The sequence below is a fragment of the Leucoraja erinacea genome, chromosome 28 (genome assembly GCF_028641065.1).
Source record: "Leucoraja erinacea ecotype New England chromosome 28, Leri_hhj_1, whole genome shotgun sequence".
Classification (NCBI taxonomy): Eukaryota; Metazoa; Chordata; class Chondrichthyes; order Rajiformes; family Rajidae; genus Leucoraja; species Leucoraja erinaceus.
Window position 1 is genome coordinate 18172629 of NC_073404.1, and position 15759 is coordinate 18188387.

The 15759-nt window shown below is 41.9% G+C and overlaps 1 protein-coding gene across 1 annotated transcript in view; it reads right to left on the minus strand.

Moving 5' to 3' along the window:
* LOC129710462 (general transcription factor II-I-like) overlaps positions 1 to 15348 on the minus strand; it is a 121994-nt gene extending 106646 nt beyond the window's left edge. Inside the window, exons 1-2 of the mRNA XM_055657418.1 lie at positions 15227 to 15348; positions 12893 to 12952 (exon numbers count right to left, since the gene is read on the minus strand). Coding sequence (XP_055513393.1) covers positions 12893 to 12952; positions 15227 to 15344 — 178 coding nt within the window. The 5' untranslated portion in view covers positions 15345 to 15348. The remainder of the gene's footprint in view (positions 1 to 12892; positions 12953 to 15226) is intronic.
* Positions 15349 to 15759: the final 411 nt, after the last annotated feature.

The window sequence follows — 15759 nt, forward strand, 5'->3', positions numbered from 1 at the left end:
CCCCTCCTCCTTGTCCCTTCGCTATGTTGACTCGGCCTCCTCCACCCATGTAGTCGCCGACATATTCCACCTTGGAAGATGTCAGCGACTGTGGGGGAGGAGGAAGAGGTAGCAATGGAGCAAGGAGCAAAGCGACAACCGACAGGAAAGCAGCAGCAGCTGGTGAGAGGGGAGGGAGCCCCACGGTGACTGTACGTCTTTTGAGAGGCAACAACCTAAAGAAAGCTTTGCTGGCCATGGGCTACGAGCGCCATAACAATAGCTGCATCAATTGTAGCTGGTAAAGAAGGGCTCACTGGTGCAGACGAGCTGCAATGGCACCCAATTTTAAGGTGAAAGACAACAAAGAGCTTGAGTAACTTACCAGAAATGCCATCTGGCCGGCTGAATTACTCCAGCACTTTATGCTCTTCTGCATACGAACTACATACTGTGTTATCATTAACTGCGTTTCAACTAAATACAATGACACCTTACTCAGTTGCAGTGAACTGGTAACGACGGACACCATTCCCCCCCCCCCCCCCCATGGTTCAATAACAAACACCAGGGCTGGTGATGTCGCAGTATGCCTGCTGTTCTTATCATGGTGGTAGATATCATGGATTAGGTCGGCAACCTACGGCCCTCCAGGCCGAATACAACCCGTAACCCGAAATGATCCAGCACACAGGTGTATTTTCCTCCCCGTAATTATCCGCAGACTTCCGTAATCTACGGTGCCTCCCGGGCCTGAGGCCGCGCTGGCGGTCACAATGGCGGAGCCGCCGAGCGCTGGCTGTACCGCATCCAATGCAAAGCCGCTGGCATGGCCACGCATCTTCTGTGATTGGGCTTCAGTCGGGATCGGGGTTGTCAATAGGATGGGGACGAGCGAGTACGAGTATGAGCCACTGCCTTCAGGACAGAGCCAAGGCAATGGACCATAGGTGCACCTTGTTTGTGACCGCCAGTAACTAGGGGCCAGTGCTCTGGGTGGCATCCTCGAAGGGGCGGGATCTATGTGAACACAAGATTTGATGCCTGCCATCCAGGGAGGGATCTATGTGAACACGTGATAGATATGGCCCGCCATCCGCTCACAGACATGCCACCCGGCCCCAATGCAGAACAAGGTTGCCGACCCCTGCTGCACAGTGTAAAAACTAATGTTGCACTGGTTGCCCAAAGGCATATAGAAATAGCACACAGATCATATTTTTTGGATTTAGTGTCATAGAGCAATACAGCATGAAAACAGACCCATCGGCCTAATTCCTCCATGCCAACCAAAATGCCCATCTACACTAAGCTTTGTCCCAATTGCCCACGTTGGGTAATATTCCTCAAAACCTTTCCTGCATAATACAGTTCAGAAAAACCTATCGAAAAGGATATTAATTTCTCCAAGCCATTGGAGAAATTGATATCCTTTTCGATAAGTTTTTTCTCAAAATTCAATTGCTGAAGAATTAATTATGATTTACTAAGAGAGTTGTTATTGGGAAGTTGGAATCAAAGATTGCCAGACAAGACTAACTAAATAGGACATGTTTCCACTATAAAGAGTAAACTTAGGAGTGGCACAACAGGTTGATAAGGTGATTAAAACTGCAAGATTAAACTAAATACAAACAGAATTACATCTAATTCTGGGCACTTTAGGAAAGATTCAAATGCAAAAGGTATAGGGGACTTAAAAAAAACATTATTCAGAGTCTAGCGACTCAAGTTAGAGACAGACTGGAAAGCTAGTCTTCTTGGAAAATATGTAGAGCCAAATTGATCTAAGAAGGAATAATAAAAATGGTAGACACATCATAATCTGCTCCCCATTGGCAGGGAGGGGATGTCAAGATTAAAAAAAACCCTGCAAATACTTAGTATGTTCGGCAGCATCTAATATCAAAAATATTAAATTTTTTCACTCATTCCTCCACCTTCTCAACCCAAACCTTGCTTTTTCTTTCCCAGCTCCAAAGGGTCTGGACACATGACACACTATTACCAGCAATTTTTAGTTTTACTTTAGATTTCCAGCATTTACTTTTTTTTCCCCCATTTAAAGCACAGGGATATTGGATGCCGGAATTTGAAGTAATTAGCAGGACAGATAAAGCAGTCAGTAGATGTTGTTTACTTAGATTTTCAGTAAGCTTTTGGTAAGGTGCCACAGGTTACGCTGCTTCGGAAGATGAGAGCCCACAATATTGCAGGTTGGCTGGATGGCAGCAGACCAAGAGTGGCAACAAAGGGGACTTTTTCTTGTTGTCTGCCAGTGACTAGTGGAGTTCCGCAAGGATCGGTGCTGGGGCCGCTACTCTTCACGTTGTTTATTAATGATTTGGACAAGGGGATTGAAGGCTTTGTGGCAACGTTTGCAGATTCAAAAATAGGGGGAGTGGCAGGTAGTGTAGGGAAAGCAGGGACTCTGCAGAAGGACTTGGACAGGTTGGGAGAGTGGGCAGAGAAATGGCAGATGGAATATAGTGCAGCAAAGTATGGAGCAATGCATTTTGGGAGTAGGAATAAAGGCGTAGACTATTTTCTAAATGCGGTGAGAATACAGAAATCAGAGGTGCAGGGGGACTTGCGAGTGTTGGTGCAGGATTCCCAAAAAGTTAATCTGCAAGTCGAATCGGTAGTAAAGAAAGCTAACTCAATAGCCAGCATTTATTTCAAGAGGGCATGTATACACAAACAGGGATGTAATGTTGAAGCTCTATAAGGCGCTGGTGAGGCCACATTTGGAATATTGTGAGCAATTTTGAACATTGTGCTGGGTCTGGAGAGGGTCCAGAGGAGTTTTACAAGAATGATCCCAGGAATGAGCAGGTTAACCTATAAGAAGTGTTTGTCAGCACTGGGTCTGTACTCAGTGGAGTTTAGAAGAACGAGGGGGGACCTCATTGAAGCATAGAGAATAGTGAAAGGTTTGGATAGAGTGGGTGTGGAGAGGATGTTTCCACTAGTGGAAGAGTTTAGGACTAGAGGTCATAGCCTCAGAATTAAAGGATGTTCTCATGGGAAGGAAACATTTCTTTACTCAGAGGGTGGTGAATCTGTGGAATTCTTTGCCACAGAAGGCTAGGGAGGCCAAATCTGTTGATATTTTTAAGGCAGAGATAGATAAATTCTTGATTAATAGATAAATTATTGATTAATACAGGTGTCAGGTTATGGGGAAAAGGTAGGAGAATGGTGTTAGGAGGGAGAGATATATCAGCCATGATTGAATGGCGGAGTAGACGATGGGCCGAATGGTATTCTACTATTCCTTACGAGGGATCAAGGACCCCAAAACATAATGAACACACTGGTAAAGTGGCATGTCGCATTTTATTTTATTTACATAGCAAGCAGTTAGAATCTAGAATGCATCATCAGGGTGGTCGGGCTGTGTTGCAGCAAGCGAGCAGGCAGACTGACTGCTATATGGGTGACCGCTCCCCACCATCGTCACCATGATGATCCAGAAGGGCATGCTGGCAGAGTGGCCACACTTACGGAGCCCGTAGCCGGTCTCAAAGTGGCTGCAGCTCCAGTGGGGTTCAGTAAACGGGGGAACGCACAGGATCTGCCCTCAACCATTAATTAGGCGGGTTCAGGATCCGGACCTCTGCGGCCGTCTCATTCAAAATACATACTCACAATTATATTATTTCTATATAATACTAGACTAAGTGGGACCCGTTGGGTACCATGTTCACACGGGAGGGCAGGTCCCCCGACGCAATATTCCACCTCCCCACCAATGCCACCTCTCCACCAATTACTTCAACCTAAACAACCATTTGCAGTGCATTTTTACTTCAACCCAAACAACCATTTGCAGTCCTTTTTTTACTTCGAACCAACCATATTTTCATTTTCAAACCACATTAAGGGCACTCACAGTTGAGTAGACATGTGTTCAGTGTTATTCAGAGCTCAGAGAGACATGACCCTCTAGCTTCCTCCATCTTGCAGAGACTGAGTGAGGCACACCACTTCCTGGTTTTATGGTCCCTCCCCCTCCCTCCAGCAGGGGCAGCAGAGAGAATGGCTAATGTTTTTAAAACATTAATATCTCTCTGATTATTCATCGATGGGAAAAATCCTCTGGTCCAGGAAGGTGGAGGGGTGCTCTGAGCGAGGTGGCCAAAAATGACTGCCATAGGTGGCGGCGTTCTCTCGGAAATCGAAGCACAGTCGGCCAAAATCAGACTTTTAACAACATAGATAATTACATACAACTCCAGTCATATTCACAAGTAATATAATATATATATGGTATAATAATGTTTTAAATAAGACAGCAGCACAGCATTAGGCTCCCATGGAGTAATATGAGCATTGAACACTAGATGGCACTTACTTTTTCGATCCCATTTTCTAATCAGCTTATTTAATTAATGTGCAACTTTTGGCACTGACGAGTAATGACTTCATTCTCAATTATTGTATTTTATCTAAATCTGTGCCAAATTTCAAGTAGATCCCAGAGATGGATCACAAAAGTCAAATTCTAGACACATTTTCGATGCTTGGCCCAGTCTGTTCCCCCCTGCTCACTGCTTCCAGCCTATTAGCCATTTGCCAATTTTCTATCCATGCCAATATGTTACCTCCAACATTATGGAGGTTTCCATCCCAACTTAATATTTTAGAGAAGCACCCATCAAACACCTCTGGGAGGTCCAAATATAAAATATTCCTGGTTCCATGTTATCCACCCTGGTCAACATTTCCTCAAAGCAAAACCCATATTTGTAAGACACAATTGCTCTCATGAAGTAGAGCTGACTGTGCTTGATTAGACTACGATTTTCCAAGTTTGCTGCTATTACTTCCTTAAATAATCCAAAAATGATTTATTCTAAATGAGCCTATGTGACCACTCACCTCACTACTTTATTTGACAAGTGTCATAATGCTAAATTTCCAATTCCCTGTCATGATCAGAGAGAGAATTTACCATCAATACTAATATAGCCACCTTTTGTGGATCATAGGATGCAAAGCATCTGAACCATCAGGCTTCACCCCCATTAGTTTACTCAATCAATACTAATTACCAAGTGCTAAGTACTAATATACAAAGTCAGATACGAGTTTACTTTCCGTTTGTTATGCTTCTTGCTCTTCCTAAGTTATGCTTCTTGCTCTTCCTAAGATCCTGAACTTAGCCATCTTGAGTTCCACAACTAAAATTCACTTCCTTACACAATTTTTCTTCACTCCCTTTTGCAAAATGCTGTGAACGACCTTAGTAAATGTCTCATTTCTAACCACCTTTCCAATGCATTTTTAGCAAGTATCCTCATCCCATGATAATTCTCTTTTCTTACATTAAAACAGTTGTTTCTGACCCAAGGTGCGCACTCTTAAACTGAATGCAAAATTCTATAATGTTATGATCAGTACTCTCAAGGGGATCTTTAACTAATAGGTCATTCATTAAAAATGCTTCTTTATACATTGTCATACATATGGCACAGGGATCAGTGGTAAGGTCTGAACTTTAAAAAAAAAAATCAGAATTAAATGAATGCACCAAAAATATATGGATGCTAAATTTGATGACTTAAATAAAGGTAGAGATGCAAGTTGCACAGAGGGCACAAGAGCCTACAGTAGGATCCAAATAAGATTGAATGGGAAAAAAATCTGGAAAATGGGAGTCCAATGTGGGTAAGTTCAAAACTGTTAATTCTGGCTGAAAAAAATTAAAAAACAGCGTAATAGCTGTATGACAAGGGATAGCAGAGGGATCTGGATGTCCTGTTGAATCATGCACAAAACACTAATGTATAGGTTCAACAAGTAATGAAGAAAGCTATTGGTACTTTGCTTATTGTATAGTGAACCGACTATAAAAGTAAAGTTACATACGACATTGCAAGACCAAATCTGGTTCATTAAGCCGAGTCCATTAAGCATTCATTTAGTCTCCCAAAACACAGGACCAAAATTAAATGCAGTTTTTTTTAATGGCTTAGTTCAATTTAAATATTGATCTATGCCAAAGCCAACATTTTTTCGAATGAGAAATAGCAGTAGAAAGCAAAGTAGGATATATTTAACAAAACGGTATTCCCATTATTAACAGTTCTGATTGACCTCTGCAAGTTTTCCACATCCATGGTGAACAGTGACAATCAGTAAACAACTGAAGGCAGGACTGAAGAACATCTGCATTTCAACATATCCCAGAGCACAAGGCTGAAGCATTCAGTCAGAAGTACCATCTTGGTTTTCTTTCCACCATCACACATGATCACTTCCATAGGGCAACTCAATGAATTCCACAATATTAAGAAACAGTTTTGAGCACTGGATATGACAAAGCTCATGAGGACTGAAACCTGTATCACCATAGCTTTCATCTGCCTTACCCCCTCGATTCATCCAACTTCAGTCTTTCAACCAGCTTTGAATAAAATGAGTGACAGTGTCGTGACCTTCCCTCCAGGACACAGAATTCAAAGCATTCACTGCCCTTTACAATATTTGTGTTCAATCTGAAAGTGCCAGTACCACTTAATCTCGCTTCATATATCTGACCCACCATCTCCAGAACTAATCTGGTGAATCTTCACTGAACGGTCTTTATAATAATACATTATTTTATTGGCAAAGAGACCAAAAGTATACACAGCACTCTGTATGTCTGATTAATTTCTTATATAATTGTAGTAGAACATCTACTATTGTAGTAGAACATCTACATCATTATATAATTGTAGTAGAACATAGAACTGGGTCTCTGCGCATCCCTCTGCAATTGGATCCTCGACTTCCTCATTCACAGACCACAGTCTGTTCGTATTAGTGGAAATGTGTCAGCCTCAAAAACAATCAGCACAGGAGCACCTCAAGGCTACATGCTCAGTCCCCTGCTGTACTCACTCTATACTCATGACTGCTTAGCTGGTCATAGTGCGAACTCCATTATCAAGTTCGCTGACGACACCACTGTTGTGGGACGTATATCTGATGGGGATGAGTCAGAGTATAGAAGAGAGACCGAGCGACTGTCCATATGGTGCCAGCACAATAACCTGGCCCTCAACACCAGCAAAACCAAGGAACTGATTATGGACTTTGGAAGGAGTAGGATGGGGACCCACAGTCCCGTTTATATCAATGGATCGATGGTTGAAAGGGTCAAGAGCTTCAAATTCCTGGGCATGCACATCTCTGAAGAGCTTTCCTGGTCCAAGAACACTGATGCTAATATTAAGAAATATCAGTGCCTCTATTTCCTGATAAGATTACGGAGAGTCGGTTTGTCAAGGAGGACTCTCTCCAACTTCTACAGGTGCACAGTAGAGAGCATGCTAACCGGTTGCATCGTGGCTTGGTTCAGCAACTTGAGCGCCCTGGAGAGGAAAAGACTACAAAAAGTAGTAAACACTACCCAGTCCATCATCGACTCTGGCCTCCCTTCCATTGAGGGGATCTATCGCAGTCGCTTCCTCAAAAAGGCTGGCAGCATCATCAAGGACCCACATCATCCTGGGCACACACTCATCTCCCCGCTACCTTCAGGTAGAAGGTACAGGAGCCTGAAGACTGCAACGACCAGGTTCAGGAATAGCTACTTCCCCACAGCCATCAGGTTATTAAACTTGGCTCGGGCAAAACGCGAGTTAATTAATAACCCATTATCGGTTATTTGCACTTCATCAGCTTATTTATTCATGTGTGTATAGAAACATAGAAACAGAGGGAGTACGGAGAAGGTTCACCAGACTGATTCCCGGGATGTCAGGACTTTCATATGAAGAATGACTGGAAAGACTCGGCTTGTACTCGCTAGAATTTAGAACATTGAGGGGGGATCTTATAGAAACGTACAAAATTCTTAAGGGGTTGGACAGGCTAGATGCAGGAAGATTGTTCCCGATGTTGGGGAAGTCCAGAACAAGGGGTCACAGTTTAAGGATAAGGGGGAAATCTTTTAGGACCAAGATGAGAAAAACATTTTTCACAGAGAGTGGTGAATCTCTGAAATTCTCTGCCACAGAAGGTAGTTGAGGCCAGTTCATTGGCTATATTTAAGAGGGAGTTAGATGTGGCCCTTGTGGCTAAAGATATCAGGGGGTATGGAGAGAAGGTAGGTACAGGATACTGAGTTGGATGATCAGCCATGATAATATTGAATGGCGGTGCAGGCTCGAAGGGCCGAATGGCCTACTCCTGCGCCTATTTTATATGTTTCTATAAAGGCCAATATGCCATTTGGCTTCCTTACTGCCTTGGTTCACCTACACATTTAGCTTCAGTAGCTGACCCCAACCAGTCTGAAGGGTCTCGACCCAAAACGTCACCCATTCCTTCTCTCCAGAGATGCTGCTCCAGCTTTGTGTCTAATTTCAGTAACTTCTGAATAAGCATTTCCAAATCAGTGGGTCACACTGTGGTGCAGCTGGTAGTTACTGCCTCATAGCTCCAGTGACATAGATTCAATCCTGACTTCTGGTGCCATGTTAAATTTGCACATCCTCCCTGTAGCTATATGGGTTTTCCATGATGACGTTTCCTCTCACATCCCAGAAAAATGCCAAGTTAATCAGCTGCTGTAAATTGCTACCAGTGTGTAGGTAAGCAGTAGAATGTAGGAGGCGTTGATGGGGATGGGGAGAATAAAAATGATTTAGGGTTGGATTAAAAATGGCCAAAAGAGTGCTTGATGATCAGGGCTGAATCTTAGCTCTCTCTCTCTCTACATAACACTATAAAAAAGAAAGTTTGTTTGAACATGAATATTTCATTTAAAAGCTCAGTGTTTCAGTTTTTCAACTATAGTCGATAATCTCACATTTTTCCATATATTGTTGCATCTACCTAACATTATAGCCATCCGGTAAACAGCAATATGTTCTTCCAGAATGCACAAATCACTCCACAAAAATCTGTGAGTAGAATGAAATTCACTCACAAAATTTGTGGGACAAAGAAAGAAAAAAAGCTCTTTTTTTTAAAAACCTGCGTGCACAGAGGACTATGCTTCATATTATAAAGTCGCTATGGGCCATTTTCTCGGAATGCAATCAAACCCTGTAACATGGGGGTCCCCTACATTATTGTACACTTATTATTTGTCGTTCTGCTTGAAACTTTTTAACAACCCTCTTCACTAGACACATTTCCACTTTGTTTCATGTCATGCCATCCGTGGAAACATTACATTTGGTGCCCTCACTCAAATCGATGACAGTTGAGGCCTAAGCTCCAATCCCTGCAGTGACCCTCTAGAACCCAAGAAGGGCTAACTTCTACAATTTTCTACAGTGCAATCCTATTATTCTCAAATCCCTGCACTCTCAATCTGTCTGTTGAATTTCAATAAAAGTCAAGAAGAGTTGGCTTCATTGAAAGCAAGGAACCTTGGTAAAATTGAAGTTGAATAGTATCAATGAGAAATTTGTGCATTGGATTATTGTACAAAGAAAAATTATTGTATTTGTTGGAAGTCAATAATCTCTAGTCCAGGTCAGCACTGCACGGTCCCTCAGGGAAGTTTCCTTGGCCCATCTTGACCTTCCATTATAAAGGTCAAGAGCAGAATCTTAGAGGATATTTGCACAACATTCAATTCCATTCACAACTCCTTAACAAATTAAGTTGATCAATTATCCACTGCCATGACTATGTGACAAGAGTGAAGAAATTTGATCCAATTCACTGCTTATGGGGTCGCTTAACTTATTTATTAAAGTTTTTTTTCTTTGCTGTTCATCTTGCTTAGTTTAGCTTTATTCCACCCAAGAGAAAAAAAAGAAGCAAGGCTGTAACAATGTAGCTTAACCAAAGCAATGATCATCACCTCAAAGACACAAACAATCTGCCTATGACATTCAATGGCATTACCATTCATTTCTATTATAATCAATATCATGACATGTTCCCACTGGAGGAGAAATTTATTTGGATCTGCCGCAAGCTACAGTAGCTTCAGAGTAGATTAAATTCTGGTTATTGTGTAGGCAGTGACCCATCCTTTGATACCCCTAAACCTTAGTACCTTCTAAAAAGGCAAAACCAGAAACATAATAGAATACTTCGCACTTGCTTGGATAAACATAGCTCCAACAAAATTTGAGCAGCTCGGTACCATCCTCAATAAAGCAACCTACTTGATTTGTAGCCCTACCATCACTGACACAGCACAGCTAGTGTTTTTCATCTACAAATTCATAGCAGTTATTTACTCGGGTTACTACAACTTAATCCCCTAATCCAGGGGTCGGCAATTTTGTTCTGCATAGGGGCCATGATGCATGCCTGTGAGCGGATGACGGGCCACATCTATCACGTGTACACATGGATCCCGCCCCCATCTCGCCCCGGATGGCAGGCATCAATTCACGTGTTCACATAGATCCTGCCCCTTCGAGGATGCACTGGCCTAGTTACAGGCGCTCACGAACATGGCGTACCTACGGACCACTGCCATGGCTCCATCCTGAAGGTGAGGGCTCAAATACTCACTCACTCATCCCGGCCTATTAACAACCCCGACAGTGAAGCCCAGACACAGAAGGTGCGCGGCCGTGCTGGCGGCTTTGCACTGGATGCGCTACAGCCAGAGCTTGGCACTCAGCTGCGCTCATCGGCTCTGCCATTGTGACCACCAGCGCAGGCCTCTTTGCGTCACCATGCCAAGGCGCCACAGCCTCGGGAGGTACCGGAGATGACGGAAGTCTGTGGGGTGGATAATTGCGGAGAAAAAAAATATGCCTGTGGGCCGGATCATTTCGCGTTACGGGCTGCATTCGGCCCGGAGGGCCATAGGTTGCCGACCTAATCCATGATATCTACCACCATAAGACAAGAACACCAGGCATATTGCAACATCACCACCCCTATAGCCAAGCCATGGCCTAGAAAGCACACCAACGCCTTCACTTTCTTAGAAGGCTTAGGAAGTTCCCAACAATCGTCACCAACTTCTACAGATGCGCCACAGAAAGCATTTTACCAGGATGATCACGGCATGGTTTGGGAACAGCTCCATCTGAGATCACAAGAAATTGCGGTTGTGGATGCAGCCTAGACCATCACACAAAGCAACCTCCCTGCCATCAACTCCATTCACATATCCAGCTGCCGCAAGGCCAGCAGCATAATCAAGAACCAGTAATAGCCCAGTCACTCTCTCTTCTCCCCCCTCCCACCAAACGAGAGGTCCAGAGGTCTGAAAATGAATACCTCCAGATTCAGCGAGTTTCTTCCAAGCTGTTATCAGGCAACTGAACAGTCCTCTCATCAGCTAGAGTATGGTCCTGACCTCACATCTACCTTATTGGACACCTTTGAACTATCTTTAATCAGACTTTACCGTGCATTAAATGTTACACCCTTTATCTGTACACTGTGGACGGTTTAATTGTAACCATCCATAATATTTTCTTTGAATGTATAACAAGCAAACAAAAGTTTTTCACTGTACCTCAATACACAACAGTAATAAACTAAAGTATTCCCTCCTAGTCATACACCACCCGGGCTTGGCAATCTATAATCCGTTCTTCATTATCATTGTTACTAAATTCTAAGACTGTACACTATTCTGGAAGTACCTTGACCGGAAGGATTTTAGCTCTTCATGTTCCTGACAGCAATGTGAGCGTATCAAAATGGAATAACTTAAGTGCCCAATATAAAATTGACAGCCTTTAAGATACATGCATGTACAATAATGCATTATGATTATCAGTCAATATCAATTTCTTAATATGCCATTCAAATACTGTAACTTATCTAATTATCAATGAATGCTCATTACAATATTAATAGAAAGGCAAAATTGGTAGAACTAAAGGTTTATCGAACTGATTTAATCTTTAAACATTTGCTCTGAACCAAACATCTTTCAAACTAAGGATGTGTGTAAGAGGGTGATTGGGTTTGCAAGCTAACGTTTAGAGAAATAAATTAAACAAGCACAGGAAACCATTCTATTCACTACATATTTTATCATATTTACAAAATATAGGTTGTTCTGCAGAAAGATGGTTTAATAAAGACAAATGCATCAATGGGAAAACAGTGAGTAGCGGCTAGTGTTTCAGACTTACAATAATAAAATAAGTTTTCCCCACAAGATTTCAATACAGGAATAAAGGTGTTTTTTCTGTAGGCAGTAGGCTTATTTTATTTGCGCAATCTATATATACTTAAGGTGAATAAACATGGTTTAATAGAATATCATTGCACGTATTAAAATAATTAATTGCTTGGTAATTTCCATTGGCCTGCTGTTGGGAGCCTGGGTTCTTAAGAGACAATAGCACCTCATTGCTGCGGGGTTACGTCAAGCATGTTTTTTTTCCCCACCCGCAAGATTTTCTTTCCCCCCTCCCGTCCCCCCAGATGGCCTTTTCCGCTTGTCAACTAAATTCTAAACTAACCAATCAGAGATTCTCTCGTTCAAATTTTAAAACATACGAGCACAACACAAAGATTGTACCCCAATTCATCAATCACCTTATACATAATTAAGGTTATAAAAGCATGGGATGCAGCACAATTATCAATAGATAATTTGGATTTTGCACCTACAGAAATCTAATCTGCACATGTATTAATGCAAAGTAATTTATAGCATTCAAACTAGCTCTCATATGATAACTAAAGAAAAAGGGCAGATTAAGTCTCCATATCCAAAAATGCAATGCATTTTTACACAGAATATACTGTATAAAATATCACATTAGCAACTGGGACCATTCATCAAAGTCAAAGATAATGCTTTTTATCAACATCCATCCAGACATACCTCTGCAAAGTGAAAGAAAAAACACATACCCCACAATGGCCAATATATTCCACAGGTGTTTGGGCACTTTCAAAAATAGTAACTTAAAAAAATCACAAGCAATGCTATTTACATACTCACATCCAAAGTTATGTTAAAACTTACTATTTTTCTTCCTCCTAATTTTTGGGTCCTCAGTAATAAGAGTTCCTCGCCTTTTCCGATCTATGAATGTCAAACAGGCATAACCGTGACCTACAAGGTTCACAAAACAATGGAAACACCAAGCTAACAGACTTGTGTAGTTAAAAAAAATGCTAGTCATATATGGAAATGATCAAGAGCGCAACTTTTACCTTTAAATTGTGTTTTTTCTTTAATTCACTTACAAGATAAAGGCGTCTTAGGCAATGCCCAGATTTATTTATGTCTATTCGCTTTGAATTGACACCATGGGCCATTTCAAACACAAAGGCAGTCTGAGGTCACATCCAGGCCAGAATGGATAAGAATATTCCTTAAGAAATAGTGGCAATCGTCGCCATTCTTGACACTAACCATAATGGAATTTGAACTCGTCTCCAAATCATGAGCCAAGCATTCTTGATTGCCAACTTGGGAATGAACATTTCTGCAGGAATTTTGCTATAAATCACTTATCCCTCAATAACATTTTATTTTAGGGACAAATAAAAAACACTTGTCCATTTTCTCTTAAGACCCTCAAAAGATTTGTTGAGATTGGTCAAGCACAACTTTTAAAATCTATGTCTAATATTCATTCATGTTTTTTGGTTTCGTTAAATATGTCACTTCTTTCCCCATTCCCAAAGTTCCTAAATAAAGATTTCTATGGATAAAATAATTACAATCCTGCATTCATCACATTTGAGATTATTTGATATCTATAGCAGGCGAATTTGCCATTGTTGTCAAAAAGGTGCATTCCCATTTATGTAGAATTCTTCAATACAAAAGCTCATATGGAACAGTCATATGGAATATGGTGATACTGAGGAATATTTTTATTGCTAAGTCTGCAATTCAAATGGCATTCTTGGTGGACGTTCCAAAACTTAATGTCGACAGAAGAATTGACAGGTTTCGAGTTTAAATAAATTCAGTTATCATATAAATAATCATCATTTCAGGACAAAACATTAATTATTATTTTGCCTACACAGATGCTGCTCGACCCATTTAGTTCCTCTAACAGTTTTGCTCCAGATTACAGCATCTGCAGTCCCTTGTGACTTCGCCTTAATCATGTGTATTACAAAATCTTTTAAATTTACCAATTGATTTAAATTGTAACCAGATTCTTGAAATATTTGTTAGTTTATAAATATCATCAAGCGTTTCAAAAATTGGAATTTTTGATAAAATTCAAAATTAATGGAATATGTTCAAGAACTCTACAAAAAGTATCAAGTGTTTATAGAACAATTGATAGTTATAATCATTGAAACTTCATGCGAAGAGAGAGGTAAAATTCCATGCACATTACCACGATTCTTCCATTTTTTATCAGCCAGCGACATTACACTTCCTTCTGTAAGACTGTTTTTCCCTCAGCCTAACTTACTAATTGACGTCCCGCCTCCCATGAGCTGAATGGCTGCACCGGAGCTCCGACCGAGCCACTGGATTATCCATTGGCCCGTCAATCGCAGGACAACTCGACAAGTTAGGTTTACACGAAAACCACCACCTTACGGTCGCTGCATTGCAGGTTTTACCAACCTCGCGCGAAGCCATAAAGGTCACAAACGACTCAGCATTGAATATTGCAAACGCGATTTTAAAAAAATAATAAAGTTACATTGTTAATAGTTATTGCGGAAAAAAAAGCCCATTGGTTCGTGTATCCTGCCGCCAAACGGTCGCGAAGTACATCGGTATCAAACCTACACTGGAAAGAAAATGTTGTAAGACTGCATGAAATCCACCTAAAATTTCAACCAAGCGCAATTTTAACCAGGGGAGCCCTGGCTGCAAGTTATTTTCCGTGGCGAGGATGCGGCGGCGGCGAGGGGAGGTGGGTGGCTGTGTATCCCTCCGCCCGCTGCAGTACAACCCGCCGCGAGCGGCACAGCCACAGTGCGGTGCCGCGCGTACACTCGCTCAATCAGCCGCGCCGGCAGGTAAATACAAACAGGCCGTCGCCCCCGAACGCTTCGCCTTAACCCAAACAATGTTGTACCGTACGCACATGCAGCGGAGAGAAAAAAATAACAGGCGAAGTGATGCTTGGTACTTGACTCGAGCTGACGGGTTTGTGAAGAAAACGCAGAGAACCAGTCGCAGAAAAAGTGGCGACGCGCGCGCATGCACACACCGAAAATTTCCCATCAGCCGCCGATGGAAAATTCTAGAAAGGGAAGAAATAATAAGAGGGGAGGGGGGGGACGAGGACCCAATTATCAGTCACAATGTCATTGCACGGCTCTCAGTTACCTCAACTCGAGATAATATTCGTGCTTTAAAATAATCACCCACATAAAAAGCCAAAATCCCGCACACCAGTCGAACTACCGCTCAGCTGACGGAGCCTTGTTCCTATTGTTCCCTTCAGCCTGTGCGAAGTTGGAACGCATGCGTGCTGCCACCAGTGCATGCCGGGCAATGTCGTCCTGGGTGGGTTTTGGCCCGTTTACCGCCTTCATCCAACGAGCTCCCTCAAACTACAATCCCCAGAATGTCACACGGTTAACATTGTGGGCAGTTAATAATACCGAGTGCTTGATTGGGGGGGGGGGGAGATAAGAAAGGTCTTTGCTCAGTTTGTGCAGCATGGTGCTCAGGATTAAAAATGGCAGCTCTTATTGCTAAATGGAGAGTGAAGGAGTGTTATTACTGAGCAGCTATTTAAATATACAAGTTTATTTGCATTACAACATTACTTTCGATAATAATGATACTGTCTTTGTTAAGGTATCTTCAAACTAGGTGAAAGTTCGTAATATAATTATTTCACTTTCTCCTGTCATCGCTTTCAACCTTAGTTTAAGGTTGACAAAAATGCTGGAGGA